At 47.1% G+C, this 17,395-nt stretch overlaps 2 protein-coding genes and 1 long non-coding RNA gene across 3 annotated transcripts; all 3 read right to left on the bottom strand.

Annotated features, from left to right (window-relative positions):
* Window positions 1-65: 65 nt before the first annotated feature.
* On the bottom strand, window positions 66-1,903 carry LOC121594040 (pyridoxal kinase). Its single transcript, XM_041916908.1, has 4 exons — window positions 1,710-1,903; window positions 1,392-1,592; window positions 1,049-1,298; window positions 66-820 (listed from the first exon to the last, which is right to left on the bottom strand). The coding sequence occupies exons 2-4, from the start codon at window positions 1,482-1,484 to the stop codon at window positions 234-236; spliced, it is 930 nt and encodes a 309-aa protein (XP_041772842.1). The 5' UTR covers window positions 1,485-1,592; window positions 1,710-1,903; the 3' UTR covers window positions 66-233.
* Window positions 1,904-3,303: 1,400 nt separating this feature from the next.
* LOC121593466 lies at window positions 3,304-4,648 on the bottom strand. The gene is made up of 2 exons (XR_006004781.1): window positions 4,418-4,648; window positions 3,304-3,688 (listed from the first exon to the last, which is right to left on the bottom strand). It is a non-coding gene; the product is annotated as an uncharacterized LOC121593466 (long non-coding RNA).
* Window positions 4,649-13,767: 9,119 nt separating this feature from the next.
* Window positions 13,768-16,878, bottom strand: LOC121594470 (basic helix-loop-helix neural transcription factor TAP). Its single transcript, XM_041917734.1, has 2 exons — window positions 14,009-16,878; window positions 13,768-13,788 (listed from the first exon to the last, which is right to left on the bottom strand). The coding sequence occupies exon 1, from the start codon at window positions 16,524-16,526 to the stop codon at window positions 15,114-15,116; it is 1,413 nt and encodes a 470-aa protein (XP_041773668.1). The 5' UTR covers window positions 16,527-16,878; the 3' UTR covers window positions 13,768-13,788; window positions 14,009-15,113.
* Window positions 16,879-17,395: the final 517 nt, after the last annotated feature.

Raw genomic sequence — 17,395 nt, 5'->3', positions numbered from 1 at the left:
TCTGAATAAAAGAAAAATGCACACATCGGAATAAATGTAATAAAATAAAAGCCACACGCTGCGTGTCGTTTCACAGTTACTATATTTAAACACTCCCAGTACCGTTTACCATTGAATGCGTACACATGTTCACAAACACAACATACACAACATATTGTCACAATCGTCACATAGTGAATAAAATACGTTCATCGTCCGTTACGATCGTCCAGAGCCTAGGTCCTAAGTGTTGCTTACAATTTTTCACACTTGAGCGTAATTTTCGGCTGTTCGATGTCGGCCTTACTCTGGATAAGCTTCAGCTCGCGCTGCTGAGACGTTACCGGCACCTTGCCCTGCAGCACCGGTTCCGGGATGAAGCTGAGCGTTTTCGCGATCACCGCCTGCAGCGTTGCGATGGCCCGCTCCAGTGTAGCGCCCACGTCATAGTTGGTCAGGGCCGAGTGCGCTAAAAAGAGCGAAGCAAACAGATCTCCGGTGCCGGTGAAGCGGATCAGATTGTTGCCCTGCTTTGGAATGGTCAGTCGGTACTTTTCCGTACCGGCGGCGGCGGTGCGATTGCTCACGTACGCCAGCAGTGTGTCCTTCGAACCTAGCTCCGACGACGAGATGGCCACCGTTTGGACACCCTTCTCGTGGAACCATTGCACCGCGTCCCAGATGTCCGTCTCGGTCTTGATTTGCTTTCCGGTGAGCAGCTCCACCTCGTACTGGTTCGGCGTAATGATGTCAGCAAGCGGGACAATTTCATCGCGATAGATCGGCAGCAATTCCTTCGGCACGTACATTATGCCATCGTCTCCCATTACCGGGTCGCATACTACAAAATAAAAGATAGAAAGAGGGAGAGTGAGAGAGGGAGAAAAAGAGAGTAACTAAACACCGCTCATCATACAATGTGCTACAATGTTGCAAAAACGGGTTCCTCCACTTCGCTCTCTGTCTCTACGCCATCCGCCTTCTCCTCCACTGCCTATCATCGCTTATCTAAATATAGACTCGTCTCCCAAGTGCTGTGCGCATACAACAGCCCCGTCCCACAACGTACCGTAAATCAATTTCTCGTTCACACCGCGAAGCGACCGCAGGATGGATGCGATCTCGCGCAGAAATGCCGGATTGCCCACGTATCCAGTGAGCAGATGGGTGTAGAGTTTGTGCAAATCATTGTCAACAAGCCCGGCATACACGTCCGCCAGCTCCTTCTCATTTAGCACCTGCCCCTTGAACCCGTTCTTGTAGCCGGTGTGGTTGGAAAACTGTACCGAATTGATTTGATCAACTTCGAACCCAAGCACCTGGAAGGGGAAAACATCGAGAGCGTTGGTAGTTTGTTTTGAGATTTCCTGCCCCCAACAACACGCACCCACCCACACACCCACCACACCTACCTGCAGCGGAAATACGGCACTCTTGTTACCCACATGCCCATGCACGACGTGGCTCTGGATGGAAAGCACACGATTAAAAGCACCACTGGCCATGACGGTGTCGTTATTGTTATTGATGACGATGATGTTAAAACTGACGGTCCGGTCCCAGGGGTCGACGATGCGCTACGCACGGCTACTAAATACGAACTGGCGGCGTGTCTGCAATCGTGCAAATTGTTATTAAATGCATTTACTGGCTCGCCGCTGGCTGTTCGTTAACGCGTAGATCACGTGTATGGGTGAAGCGCTTGCAATCGGCGATAAGATAACACATACCGTTGACATTGGAAAGGCGCTCAGTTAAAAAAAATGGTTTACTGCTGGCTCACCAACGGCCAAAAGCCAGCTCTATTCCGCAATACCGAAAAACTACAAAACAATGCACTTTTTGCTACAAATAAAACACAATTTCGGTGCGTACGCGCGTACTGTTTTGCTAGTGTTGGGAAATTTGAAAACAAATTCACATTCACACAATCACACTCGGCTGACAGCTGTTTGTTGTTGCAGGGCTCGTCTCTCTCTCTCTCTCTCTCTCTCTCTCTGTTTTTATGGGAAAGCTGTTAGTAATTGTGCAAAATGAGATAGCTTAGACATAAATTGTGGGTTTTTTAACATTTAGAAACGATAAAGAGTATTTTTTATAATTTTCACTATCTTCAAGAGCATACATCGTTAGTAAAAAATAAAAATAAAACAAACATAAGAATAGAGCATCTGTTAGCTTACCATAAAAAGTTTATAGCACCGGAACTACGAAGCCATAACGAATCCATGCCTATTTTGCGGTTTTGTCCTTTATGTTTAAATAAATTAAAGTAAATTGTTGTACTGCGCTTTCTAAAACATAAACTGCAACTAATTCATACATATGAAATTCTTCTTACACTAAAGTAATGTCTATGAAACAATAAAGTGAGCAAATCGACCGCATTTCTATCTCGTATTACTCACATCGCTCGAAACCTCTGGCTTCCGCACTACCCCACCATTACATTGTTCCTAAATGTGATCGGCACTTCTTAGAAACGTTTACAGCTACTGCCGCAGTGCATTTGTATGCATTTAGGCCCGAATTACACACACCGATTGGCGATCGAATCAGATCCGTATCGTGTTCACAAGGGACTCCTAGCATCGCCGCCACCAGCCACCTCTTGCGACTCTCCACTGGCCCTAGATATAGCGGGAATAAGCAGCGGTTTTCATACAAGTTTCGTTGCCGTTGCAAGATGAGAATACGATAATGATTATGGGCAAAACGGGCGCTACTTGCCGGGGGTTGCAAAATTCAATTGGAGTTACGTTACATATCGCCAGCCGCACGAGCATTAACCACCGCCCGTGAGGGGCGTACATGGAATGGGTCGTTCGGTATCACGGTGCTTTGCATTGAATCGAAAATATTAAATTACTTCCGCGGGCACCCTTCGCCATGCGCCGTTGCGCATATTTTTTTTACTATCCTGTGGCGATGAGGCTTGATGAGGTTTTTCCCCCCTCTCAATTTCGATGGCTACGCTTCCGTTAGCAATCCGTTGAAATTGTGGCGTTAAAAATGTGCAGTTCATTTAAAGGCACGAGTAGCAATCATTTCCGTACGCCTTTCTTCCGCCAACAGGTATCCGCGGATTTCGGAGCAACCATTACGGAAGTAAATCAGCCAAAATCCTGAACGGTGGTGTTCGATTTCTTTTGCTCTTTTTTTTTCAAAGCTACAGTTCCAAGAGCAAGGTGAACCCATTCTTTGCTGGGTCTGCACGTGCCAATCGGCATCAATCGAATCCTGATGTTCTACATCTCTTATCAAATGTACCGATCTCGGTCTATCGAGATCGTGTCTGCTGCTGGTAAGCATTAAGGCTAAAAGTATCATTTTACTTCTTTTTTTATTTCTCTCTGCATCACTTCAAGCAAATCCCTCCAACAGCGTGGTTTTAGGGTCCTTTTTCTAGGTCCATATAAAAAAAAACATCGCCTCGATCATAGGGTCGGCTAAGAGGTAAAACAGGTAGAGAGATAGGTAGAACCGGTATGATGATAGATTATCAAGAGGCCACTAGAGTTGTTACGCTGGGCCCGGAGTTGAGTGGCGCGCAACGTGCTCGTAACGCATCGGTTCAAGTCGAGAGGGCACAATTGTTTGTAAATATTTCCGGAACCGGAAGAGCACTCCAACCGTTCGGACGGCTTCAGTCTTCAGGCGTATGGCGGTCAATGTTCGGAGCGGGAAAAAATTTAGCTTCATATTCACACTGCGAAAAATGGATAAATACAGATTTCGTACAGCTTTGCCATCAAAAATGTACACGTTTGGAGCGAAACGCGAAACTTCCTTTTCCGTAGCGTAAATCAATCAATCGCACACCCGGAATAGGTCCCCTGGATATTTCTTTACGATCGTTAATCGTTACATGGCGCTACTAGAAAAAAGATTACATTCAATTACGATTACGACAGTGCAGTACCAAGTCGTCCCACACGTACACCCTAATCCACACAACACTCCCGGCGGGATTTCCACGGGAACAAAACAGCAAGCGATTTAGCAGCAATATCCATCGCACACGAGAAAAAAAACCTCCCTGAAACTAAACACAAAAGCAGTGCAATTTATTTCTCGTGCAAAAGCACCTCAAAATAACCCAAAAAAAAAGAATCGATCCCAAAACTAGAGCAAACGGACTTTTGCACGCAAAAAATCCCCATGCTATTGCCAAGCGATTGTGCGCGATCAGCACACCAGCAATTCATGCATCTGTCGAGGGGATTTTCCCTGGCAACACAGCGCATTTCCGCAGCGCGTGCCAGCAGCAGGATACGACGCTTGGGAAGAGGTGCGGCATAGGAAGAGGTGTGAGAGTTGATAATTAATTTTTGGTCACAATCGCTGCCGCTGTGATCCAAATCACGGAGGAAGTCCGGTACCGTCGGTAAAGGAAACACAACAAATGGGGCCGATGTTGGATGTAAACGGACCTTACCTTGAGGTGGATGCGATTTATGCAAATGCAGCTGTCACCAGGTTCCGCTTGGCTGCACGGTCCCCGAGTTCGGTTGGGAACCTCCGCCTCCGTTGGTAATGGCTTAATACGCCGACAGAACGGGTGACTTTTACACCTTTCCGTTGGAGCTTGCCAGCTTTTCGTTTGCTTTTGTTGTCGTTTTCGGCACCCTTTGACGGAATCCTGCAGGACCTCCACCGGAAGGTGACGTTTAACGTTTATCACGCCAACTAGATCTGTGCGTGTTGGGCAGAAACACCATGTTGGTAGCATTTGTTCGCAGCACGCGCGTGTGGCATTGGTGTGTGTGTGTGTTTGTGTGCAGTTGTGTGGAACGAGCACTTTTTAGCTGGAAAGTGATTTTTTTCTCTTCTGCAGTGCTCGCACAGCAGTGTGCCAGAGGACCTCGCAGTGTCAACGGTTTTTCACTTTCAGACATGTTTTTTTTTGCTGTTGTTTCGAGCAACAGGGAATAGCGGCGTGAAAACGAAGAAGAAGAAGAAAGAGAAGAAAAAACGGAACGACACCAACGGACAAAAGGTATGTCCTGTGGAAGTGGTGAGTAGGTCCTTGCTGGTGACATCAGGTAGCACATCGCACCTTCTCCCAAGCGCGGAGGATTAGTTGCGGTTGCTTCCTCCGGTCGATAATCTCATAAACATTGTCACTTTGAACACAGCGAAGAGGTGTTTGTGGCGAGGTGCCATAAGACTACTGTCCGTAACAATGCGCACACAGCTGGAGAGTTCGTCGTGGGAAGTGCGAAGTACGGTAGCTATTAAGTGCCATCCGGCCAGAACGGTGCACCCGGTGGGAAGGACATGAAGCCGAAAGGTACCGCTGAGATCACGGGACACTGGGGAGTTGGAATGGGCAAAAAGGTAAAAGGCCGGTAGAGTTGCGAGAGTACGAGAGCTTCGAATAGGTGTGGAAGTGTCGATGATTCCTTTCGTTTTTTTTTTTTTTTGATTCCTTTCGACTTTATGCAATCTGCAACTCTCGGGAGGTCATCAGATATAGCTCAATGTTGATACCTTAATTATCCGAGCATATAGAAGATGTAAAGTACAAGGTTCCTTGCTATATATATCGAATCGAGATCTGATTATCGTGTGTTTATAATTACGATAACAACTGGTCCCGTGGTACAGTCATCAGCGTGCAAGACCTATCAACATGTCCATCATTCAGACAGCCAAGATCATTAATAGCTTAGGCATACCTTTGACCAAAGAAGGCTGTTGCGCCAAGTAAGAAGAAAATACTTCCGATATTTAGCATAACTTCGCAAGTCATCGAACCCAAACGCTCCTTTCTGTTTTCAACTAACGTCCCCCTGGAATACAAAAATTCCAAACGGCAAAGAAAGGCACAGCGAGTTTCGAGAGCTCAAAATGAAAGCCAATACTGTCTTTGGAAATGCTCTAGACTGCTGGTTAACGACTTCTTGCTAATGAGGTCATTTTTTGTTAGATTTCGGTTAAGTTTTGAGCTCAGAAACCGGTTCTTATCTGTATGTTCCGTTAGCTCCATGAGGCATGCGAGTAAATAGTTTGCAGTAATGTCGTCTTTTCTCAGTCTCTGGTGTGTCTTGTACCTACCTATATGTCTCTGGGAGACGTATCTTCTTCTTCTTCTTTTGGCTCAACAACCGTTGCCGGTCAAGGCCTGCCTGTACCACACTACTTGTGGGTTTGGCTTTCAGTGACTTATTGATCCCCCCATAGCAGGATAGTCAGTCTTACGTATGGCGGCACGGTCCATTTGGGGCTTGAACCCATGACGGGCATGTTGTTAAGTCGTACGAGTTGACGACTGTACTACGAGACCGACTGAGACGTATAGGTTGTTGTAAATGACATTGTTTTTTCATGATTTTCTGTTTGTTCATGAGCTCTCCAGGAACTCATGTTATAACATGGCATAAGCTTCAGCAAGAACAACCAGAAAATGTAAATGTACATGTCAACATATTTGTCAACTCATTTTCGCCTGTAAATGAAATTGCTCTTAATTTAATTAGCATTCTATAATATCCCTTTCAAGCATCTGTCAAAAATTTAGTCCATCATTGTTGCATCAAACGCTCATATGCACTAAACACTTTCCCCATTTCCCACGGGACCAATAAGCCACGCGCAAACGTTCACGCCTCGCGCAAAACAACCACACGCGTGCATCGAAGTGTTATTAGTTAAAGCAAGCGATGAAAGCCAAAATAATCTCTTCGTAATGACAGGCGGCAGAAGCAACAACAACAACAACATAAAAAAACCCACCAAACAAATCGCAAACAAATTTACCCGTTTTTATACACCAACAACACTTCCTCCGGAAGCCGGAAAGCCACTTCATGCCGCTGCGTCATCACTCCTCAGGCCAACGGCTTGTTCTCACGCTGCCACGTGCCCGCTGGTAAGCGATCCCCGCGATGGCGGCTCGACTGTTTTGCGCACACTCCTGGCGGGAGGCCGGTTTTGGGGAGGTGGCGAAGCGATTTCCGTCCCTTTTGTATTGCTCCTCCTCCTATCTTAGGCGCAGGCGGGCGGGCGGATGAAGTCGCTTCTTCTTCTAAGTGACAACACGCGTCAACAAGTGGGCGCCGGCACGTGCCATTGTCCGCGCAACTGCAACCTCTTGAGAGGGTGACCGATGTTGTTTGTTCTTTCACCGGTTAGCGTGTGTCCTTGTGGTCTAGTGCCGACCGGTGCGGTGGCACGTGCGAACGCGGAAATCAGGACCGTTGATTAAACAATTAACCAAAGCTGACGTACGGATGCGTCCCCGCTTAAATTGCGTTCTAATACAGTGACAAGGCGCCACGTGCTTTAGTAAACCGGCTCAACCCGCTCCCTTAATTGGCTTGAAGGGGTTTTGGTGGTAAATAATTCAATTTGATGCATCGGAGTCTCCTACAAACATTTGGTACAAAATATCGGCATTTTCCCCCACGCAAGCGAGGGCAAGATGTGATTGAGTTGTTTAAAGAGCGTGAAATTTTATGCATTTCGTTCCGCCAGACATGGCACGCAGTACCAGTACCAGAACCACCGCAATCGGAACGTACCGCTCCGGGAGCAGTTTATCGTTTGTGTGGTTACGGCGGCAGGGACCGTTTTCGGAACGTTCCAATCGAAATTGTAATGAATTTAAATGCTGTTTACTTACCGGAGGCCCGTCAATGTTTGCTTGTCCAATGTCACATGTTACATACCGGCTTACCTCTTGGCCCGCTTCCTAACCCACCCGTCGGCGGCGTAATCCGATAGGAGCTAATTTGATGGAATGGTTTTCCGAGGCCTTTTTTTGCGCTTTGGTTCGGTTTGGTTTGCTATCCTTCCCTTCGGCGTTGTGTTAATCTCGATCCCCCGGGTGAAATGGAAAACGCGCGAAGGGATGGTATAGCATGAAAGTGAACATGTGACGCACGGTGGTGGTGGTGGTGGTGATCACATTGGTTGCGGTTGACACACAAACGCATAGCATAAGGAGGACGAAAAAGGACTTCGACGCGATTGTGGTAGCGATTCGTTGCGCACTGTAAGGTTCGATTTACGAAACCCGGGCCCAGGAGCAATGTGATTGGAAAGTTCGGTACAAACTGTTCTGTTTTAAAACATATTTTTAGAGCGCTTTCACAAGAAAAGGGATAAAAAAAACGGGAAAGGGAAGCAGGGATGCAAATGTGCCCTCGAGCTGCCACGGCTCTGCACAGGATGTGCCGATTTGATGCGTGCGCGCGGGCGGCCCAAAATTTCACGCCAAATCTGCTTACACCGAACGGAAATGAACGGTGCTGATGGTGGCAGGAAATGGGAAGCAGTTCCGTGTGCCTTACGGGGCCTTACACCGGGTAACGCCTACGGGCCTCCCGGCGCAAAGCAGAGCAAGCAAGAGTAGATGTAGAAAAGTGTCGTTGCGCTGTACGCGATTCGTTGCAGGGTCCGCCAGCGTTTGCCCACGGGGCTACCGGTTAAGTGGAAGATTGTTTTATAGCTTAAGGCTAACTAGACGGAAGGACGCAGCTACATCGGAAGCTGGCCACGGTTAATTATAGGAGCCATTTCTTTGCCTCATACTTTTTTCTAACACAGCTGCAGAGATGCGGAAGAAAATTCAATTTCGTTTCGTTTGTTTTTTTGCCGGCTAGGAAATGGGAAACCGTTTATTCCGTGGAAACCGTGGGCATTTTGTATTTTTAGGAATTGTACTGTAAGAAGAAAAAACCCGGACGCTCCAATAAGAATGCAAACAAACCCCGGTACCCTATGATGGCGGCACGGCAATGGGCTCTAAATGGCCCCGAGCGCTATTAAATGCTAATAAAAAGCGGGTAGCAAATAGCGCACCCGTACTTTACGGCGTACAGCGGCAATGCATTCATTACCTATTTACCTAATGTCAATCATGATTTCCTACGCACACGAATTAGCAGATCAGAGATGCTGGCCCACAGGATGCAGCCACTAATCGTTCGCAAGATTGGCAGCGTAGCGATACGCAGCCGCACCCTTCCCGCAGCCGGAACGTGTTTGCCGATAGGATTAGTTGGTTAGTGTTGGCCGTTTTTCCTGTTGGTTTGGTTCGCTTTTTCGCTACGGTACGGGTTCCCTTCTTTTCCCCCTTTTTTTCACGGGATATCAGAGTGGCAGTGTGGCAGACTAGAGCTTTTTTGTTGTACCGTGTGTGTTTGTATCGCGTGTCGGTCGAATCGAATCAAAATTGCTTTAATCATGTCGATGTAAACCGGGAGTGTGGGTTGTTTGTTTGTTGTTTTAAAATGTTTAAAGCGTAATGTCATGTTTTTTATCGCGTGATTGATTGACTTTTAGTTTGATGTTTGCAGGTTTTACAGCTTTAAGACAACTTTGTAGAGGGATTTGTGTGTTGGATTGGTTAAAATAAAGTGGATTGATTATTTTCCGATTTATTGATATGATTAATTGATAGACAGTAAAAACTGTTTGAATTACAACCAAGCTTTAAAAAACATTACGTTGTTCTTCTTTCGTTTTTAAGGCTATTAGCACACGTTCTTCGCTCTTTTTGCAATTATTGGGTTAGTATGATTTTTGATTGATTTTTGTCACTAATTTCTTTTCCGGAATTTAATCTTGCAATAATACATTACTCCTGACTTGTTGGTTTATTTGCAAACGCATTAAGAGGGCTTAGGCTCGAACGCTTACCTATTACATAGGTAAAAACATTACATTACATAGGCATGTTAATTGAATTGAAAGAGTGAAGCACCTTCGTTCAGGAGCGTGCGGGATCATAGAACGGCAACCCGTAGCGTCTAAAACAGACTCCGTGTGGCAGTCTGTGAACGTCGTATAAGCCTGTTGAGGTATCTACAACATCTTGGCACTATTAGAAATAAATCTCAGTTTTGAGTAGCTGATGACCCTTAGCGTCTTGAGGTTTTAAAGGAAGCTGAAAATGAAGATCCTGGGACAAGTGGCTACATCCCTGCGTTTGCTGGGCCGGGAAGTCGACCACGAAGCAGAAATCACGTCTAATGGCTTCACAGCGGCAAGCAATGGCGCCAAAACTCAATGCGATCATTTCAGGCGATTTTTAATATGACACCCCCAATCCCCAAACCGGTCCAACATCGCCCAGCTGCGTCCTATCGAATTTTTATGGACCAACATGATGCAAAAGCTCTATTTCAACAATTTTGTCGCAAAAACTGAGGAGGAATCGTTAAAAATCGAATGTAGCACTTAAACACGTGTCTATATGCATGTCTTCGTCCGCTATGGCGAGAATTCTGGAAAACTAACAACAAGCAGCTCGCAAGGTTGTAAATTTAATTTTACAAGAATTGAACTGAACTGAAGAAGAATTGAACAATGAACAACTCTAGGAATTGTAGTCTAAGAGCATACTAGTTCAATGTTTAATAAATCTAGTACATACAGACAAAGGTAGCCTGTAACGTATGGGGTTATACTTGGAAAGGATAGGATGACCTAACCATTCAAAACCCTGCAGTTCAATGAATGTGAAATGATCCTTCAAAAAGATATTCCAAAGGACCGCTTAAGGTCTCAATCGTCTCAGTGTTAACTGTGCCAAATGTATTGAAAAATCTCGTACTTCCCTTATACAATTTCCAAAACATCTCCCTGTCTGTTTTTTAAATATAAAACGCAACACTATTCGCACTACGATGTTATTCTATTTACATTTCCACTTCAGCAAACACTTCAGCTGAACCATTACGCGCGAAAGGATTCGTTTGACTGCCACCGCTTGATGCAATCTAGTTCCATCTGTTGCATTACCGCTACCCACACAACACCACGGCCAATCTAATGCCGTTGAGCAAAATAAACATTGCAGCAGCAGGGTACTTGTGGTTTCATGTGGTTAACCATCATCAACGACGTGGTTGGTGATGTTATTTCACATGTCGTCCAGCGGATCTACCCGCGAGATGAACCCTTTTGCTGTTTGCGCCTACAACATGGCGAATGCATAGTTATCAACTAGGCTTCAAAACCACTCTGCAGCAATGGTGTGGTCGACATCTGTCGACCGATGATTCGGCCTTTGACCCAGTTTATCGGAAGATGACATCGCGAAACTAAAAACTCACCGATCGGGAAAATCGTAAACGTCAGCCCCGTACCGGTTTTATGGCTCTGCAGAAACGTTGAAAAGCAGTTTAAACCCTGCTCTTTAAACAATCAAAGCAGTTAACGCCTCAATCGGCTTGCTTGGGTCCCGAGCTATATGTCCCGAATGTCCTGGCAATTGTTCCGCAAAAGCCGTTAGTGCGTCATTACATTGCACACACCGAACAACGGTGGAACCTTCCCAAATTGATGGGCAAGCAAGGCGGACCAATTATGTCACAAAGCTTGCATCGGTCACTATCGGCCACTAAAGACTTCAAACGGTGATTTTTACGACCAGTGGTGGTGGTGGTGGTGGTGATGGTCGTGATGGTCGGCACTGCTTCCCGCTGCGATCTGGTTGGACGCGAAGGGTAATAAAAATTATGCCAATATTTGATTTGTCCTGCGTACGTGCTGCACCACATAGGGCTACCTTTCAGCCGTTCGCAAGGCTTTAGTATGCGTGTGTTTGGTCTTGCACCGCCTTGCAGTGGTTTGCCATAGGTTATGGCAAAATTATACGGGGGCGATTGTAATGCGTTCCGACTCTCAAACAGTGCATTGTGTTTCCGGCTAGGGATGGAAAGCAAAACCATAACCAACGGAAGGTTGAGTTTAACACATTGTTTGTAAATGGATTTGGTCCTTTTCTTTTTTTTTTGCTAGTTAAGCCCTATTTTCACTGAAAATGGCCCGTTGCCGTATAACGGAAGAAGGTGGAACATAGTCCAACAGGCTTGAATCACATTTGAATCAAATTGTATGCTGGAAGGTACAGAATCTTATAATGGGTTTACCAGTGTCCTTAAAGATGAGGTACGTGAAAGGGTGTCTATGATAAAAATAGCTGCATGGACATGCCAAGAGTTGTACACTTCCAATAGCAGCTAAAGCGATTTGAAGGCCATTTTGCAAGCCCAAGCATGACTGAAAAACATTTTGCAAATTTATTGAGTTAGTCTGTACCTGTACAAAAATAACCTTTTGTGTTCCTTAACGAGACTTTTGATACATAATCCACTTCCAGTTTTCTAGTTTGTTGTCTAAAGACTTGTAACTTTCAATGGATGCGCACTGTCTCTTACATGTCAGGAGAATGACACGGAACAATCCATCCTGTCACAGAAAAATTCGATGTTTTTTCAAACCACTTTTACTTTTTACCCTTTATAAATTATTCATGTATTGCAAAATGTACTTCAAGCATGAATAATGCGTCGTCCCACATGATGGGAGCGTTAGAGTAGGTCGTGTCCGGGACTGGAGTGAGGGCAATCACAACCGATTCGTTGATTGATGAAGAATCCGCTCACAAGCATTGTCGAAAAATCATCAATACTTCCGAAAGCGAATGCTAGCAAAGCAGGCAGTGCAATTAGGATTTGCCTGATTTTGTCAGCATGTCGGAAGGGCGTCGGAACGTTAACGATCTACACCACAGGTGGGTTATTCATGACGGCCGTCGGAAACGTCGTTGCAGCAGTGGACAGTTTGTCTAATGTGTTGTACTGTTACTGTACTGAAAGCAATGTTTAGTGGCCGTTTTTTTCCCTTGGCTAACAAAGTTAGCTAACAAGCAGCACTGTTACCCAGTGTAGAAGGGATGGAACGGAACGGGTATCATCAATCAGCTACGTTTAGCCAGTTTGTCACGGGGACGGGCGCCAGAGAAAGGACTCAAAAAAAAAGAGCGAAAGGACGAGAGAGCGAGATTTATGTGCTGGTCCGCAGTGCGCTCGCGCGCGCACGCTGTCTAACGAGCGCGAGGGATGCTTTATCCACCACCCCGGGGGTTGAACAACGGGGACGAACACAATGGCTATAAAAATAATAGTAGTAGTGCAGAGAAGCACATTCAATTGCAAAAACCCTCGAGAAAGCGCAGCACCGTCGGGTTTAGGTAGGGGCCGGGCTTGGCTCGAGCCATTCTAGTCCCGATCCCGAGAACCCCCCGAGGTGTTGAACGGCGGATTATTCGCATAATTCGCGTCCGCTTGACAGGGCAGAAAGGTGATAGAGAGAGAGAGAGAGAAAGGAAGACACAAGTAAGGGATGCAGAGACGAAAAGGGATAAAACGAACGAAACAAGGACCCGCAAGGACCAAGCGCGTCTGCTGGCGCTTGTCCGTCACTCGTGCTGTCTCGGGACAGGACCAGCAGGCTCGGTGTGCGCCTGTGATTTAAATCGACCCCTCGAAGCTGTGTGCGCAAACCCGATCGGATGACGTTTTGTACTGTTTGTTTGCTTCGGGTAATTGTGATGAATTGGGGAGTTTTTGCTTCGTTGAAATTTGAGTTCGAGCCGTTTGGCTGCTGCCGCTGCTGCAGTTGCTGCTGGACAGGTTTCAGATTTAAAGGGACCAGGCACCGGGATCACACATCCAGCAAGCTGAGGGAGAGTGTCCGCCTGCTTTGTCTTGCTTACAGCCACCCGTAACCCAATGTACCTTCAGCCGTTCGCTCACCTCTAGCGGGTGACAAGCGCAATGAATGTTTGATTTCCTTCCCATTCATCGACGATTCAAAGTCATTGTTTGGACATTGTGGCACTACCCCAGCTTTTGTGGCCGGGGTTTTACGGAGGGGTGGCGACTCGCCTGGCCACGCTGGAACAGTGGAGTTAAGAGTGTGTGTGTGTGTGTGCGTGTGTTAATGCGCAAAACGAATCGCGTGACATTGCGATTGGCATCAGCCGATTAGAACGGTTCACAAATTATTCGCCTAAAATTGAAAGCAAAAACAAGATACAGCTAGGATAATAAGCCCATAATAAGGTCATCATGCGAGAGAGATTTCACTTGATACGAAACGCATTGTTTTTTTTTTTGCATTTTGGTAATGGTTGCCGTTAACCGGTGTTTTATTTTTATTATTCAATTTATTTCACTTCGTTTCTTCTACTCTGCACTCACTAAAAACGCGTTAAAAATGTATTGCTTACCTACTCGTGTATATGGATAAAAGTTTCCCACGGGCACCTGATTCATCGAAGAGCACTTATTAGCTATAACTCTCCAGTTTTGGTCCAGTGTATGCTAATGTATGTATATATATACTTATGGCTTTGTATTTCATGAAGGCAATGTTGCAAACAGGACCATCAAAACAGAAGGGATCGATTTGAAGCAGCAAAATGAACGCCTTTTAATGCATCAAATCGGTCCAGTAGGCGTCGATTTGTGAGCGGAGATTTACAGCAAAATGGTGTAAATGTCATGCCAAAATCGTCTGCCTGTTGACTCCCTGTTGGCTTGTTGTGATACGACTACTTTATCTTGTTTTCACTAACTTGACTAGTTCAATCAGACCATCGTTGCGTTAAAATATAGGAATATGCCTCACAAGATAGCAAACAGATCGGTTTGCCTCACTCGCTCAAAAAATGAGACTGCTAAGTGAGGAAAACCAAGTTGTTTACTCAACAGAATATAAGAGTTTTATAAAATGTCTATTGCTACGAAAGGGACAACCATTCTGGAAGGAATTAGAAGCGGTGCAGTGAAAGTGAAGAGTGAGTTATGAAAAATCATAGGAAAATAAACATCAAAGTCTGCGTAAGATTCTTGAAGAAGTATCTAAAAACATGAAAGTAATTGGAAAACATCAGAAACGGTAAAAACATAAGAGAAAACATGTAAAAATACTAATAATAAGAGAAAACAAAGATGAAATTAACCTAAGAAGAAAAACAAAACAATAAACATTCACCAACAGAAAAGGTACTGCTGCTCGTAATTCGTTCCAGCGTGGTTGTAGATCGATGCAAACGATTGAACAAACGAAACATGCCTGACAACTACGACCGATAACTACGTTTTGGGATAAAATCGCCATTGCTTTGTGACTACAGTGCCGGCAAAACAATCGCAATTCTATCGCCACCCCCGCACAAAAAAAAACAACGTGATTTGAAGCCTATCCTACAGAGTTATTGTACGTCTAGAATTGCTTTTTAAAACACTTGCTCGCTTGTATCACCGTGTGTGTTTGTCTGTCGTGTTTAAACCTTTTTAAACTAAAAACAAACGATCTTCCGAAAAACGATCCTACGCAACGGCAGCCCCTCCAAAGTCGTCGAAGATGCCCGAATCGAGCGCAGTGTACGGGGTGTCCCCGTTGCCTTCGCGCCACGGTGGCGTCTGGTTGTAGAAGCTGCTGCTGTAGTGCATCGTCTGCCCGGGGACGCTTCCGGGAGGTGAGTGACGTTGCTGCTGGTGTTGCTGCTGCTGCTGCTGCTGCTGTCGACCGATCATGTCTGGACAGGCTGCTACCGGTCCAAACTCGGTCATTCCATTCGCCGCAGGGTAGTAAGCATCGCGCGTGTAACCCTGCCCAGGCTGTACGTTTGAAGGCGTTGGGGTTATCGAGCTCGCTTGCCGGATACCGCTGTGATGATGATGGAGCTGATGCTGCGACGCAACTGGCTGCACTCGGGCTTGCTGCTGGTGAGGATACGGGTCGGCTGGGTACGGTCCCGTCTGCTGTCCCACTGCTGGCGACCGTACAGTGCAGGCCGCATCGAAGGCACCACGGAATAGGTTGTAGTTTTGCTTGGAAAACTGTCCCGTCTGAGGCGTTGCCGCCGGCAATCCCAGCTCCCCAGGGGCGGTCCCTCCAACGACCGCACCGTACTGCTGCATGCTGCTGTAGAAATCTCCCGCCGTAAAGGCCGCTCCCCAGTGATGGTGCTGCCCAGCCGGCGGTGGGTTAATGAACATCGCGTCAAACAGCTCCTTATTGATGCGCTCCCCGCTCAGCGTCAAACTCTGCAGCTTCTCCAGGTCGAGCTGTATCGAGCCGTCGAGATCGAGCAGCTGCACCAGCGAGAAGATGTAGTTGTACGCAAACCGCAGCGTCTCGATCTTGGTCAGCTTGGTGTCCTCCGGGAAGGTGGGCAGCGTTAGCCGCAACCGCTCGAGCGCTTCGTTCAGCGTGTGCATCCGGTTCCGCTCGCGATCGTTCGCCTTCAGGCGACGAACCCGCTTGATGCGCATCACCTGCGTGGGGCTGCGGTTGCGCGTGATGCGGCTCTTGCCCATGGCGTACTTGCGCTTGGGCTTTTGCTCCATCTCGCCCTCCGCACCGGGGGCCGGTTTCACTGGGGTGGAAGTTTGTACGCCAAGCGACGGACAGAACGATCCGGCAGCGTCCTGTTTGTTGCCTGCTGCCATCGTCGCCTTGTCGCGGAGCGACTGTCGGCCACGCTTTTTCGCGGGAGGTAGCGTGTCCTGGTCCGGGTGCAGCATATCTAGCGGCACTCCCACCGGTGGAGCCGGGACGACCTGCGGTGGGATGGCAACATGCTCGAAGTTTAGCTTGCGCGGTGCGGGCTGCAGACAGCCGGCAAACGAAAGGTCTCCCGCGCACGATTCGTAGCTCTTCTCGAACCCACTGTCCTCCGACGTGTACTCGTCGAAGTCTTCAAACGAACGATCGTCAAACCCACAGTACGAGGACATACTGTACGGTGGGGCACAGCTTCTTCGGGGGGGCAGGGACACGACACAGCACGACCAGGATCTCTGACACTGAGAACACACTTTGTACGGCTACGATCATCCAGCCATAATGTCACTGTTAGGCACTACAATTAGTGTTGCTTGCTCTATTTACTAACACTATTTCACACACACAAAATAAGCGCACACGCTTGCTTAGTATTCTTCATTCGTCATTTACACTATCCTCACCGACTGGCGCATAGTTGGTGCGCCCCGGGGAAAACTCTTCAAACTGTAAGCTTCGAGTGGAAAATCGAAAAACACACACGCGCTCCGCGCACCGTTCCGTACGCTACCGGTAACGAACACCAAATACGCACCCGGCTGGCAGGGTTGAAAAGTTTTATAACACCACCAACCGGCACCGGCAGCAAACAAAAATAAAAGGACTCGCTTTCGTTCTCCCTTTCTCGCTCACGCTTTGCAACCGTTTTCCCTTTCCCGCTCCGTTCGGTGTGCGCACACTTTCCGATCCCTTTTCCGAGCCCTTTTCTAGACAGGCAGGCCCGGTGAGCACCCGCGTTCGAAGTGTGCGTCCTATCAGTGGCGTTTGTTTTTTCCCCCTCGGGATTTTGCTGCCTTTCCCTCGCCCGGTTGGGTGTCTCGTTTTTGCACACACTCATGCCCAGTAGCGTTCTGTCGCTCCCTCACTCTCTCTCTCTCTCGTCGCTGCCGCACTTTTCTGCGTCTGTGTAGGGAAACTCGTGCTCGTTAGGAGTGTAGTGCGTGTTTTCCTACCTTTTTCCTTGCCCTTTTTTCCTTGGCCCAGGGTGGATGGAAATGAATGGAAGTGCCAGCAACCCCTCGTTCACTTGTTTCGGTAGTAT

This window comes from Anopheles merus, chromosome 2L, assembly GCF_017562075.2.
Source record: "Anopheles merus strain MAF chromosome 2L, AmerM5.1, whole genome shotgun sequence".
Taxonomy (NCBI): domain Eukaryota; kingdom Metazoa; phylum Arthropoda; class Insecta; order Diptera; family Culicidae; genus Anopheles; species Anopheles merus.
Note: the sequence above shows the minus strand (reverse complement) of the source record. Positions and strands in the feature narration are given on the sequence as shown.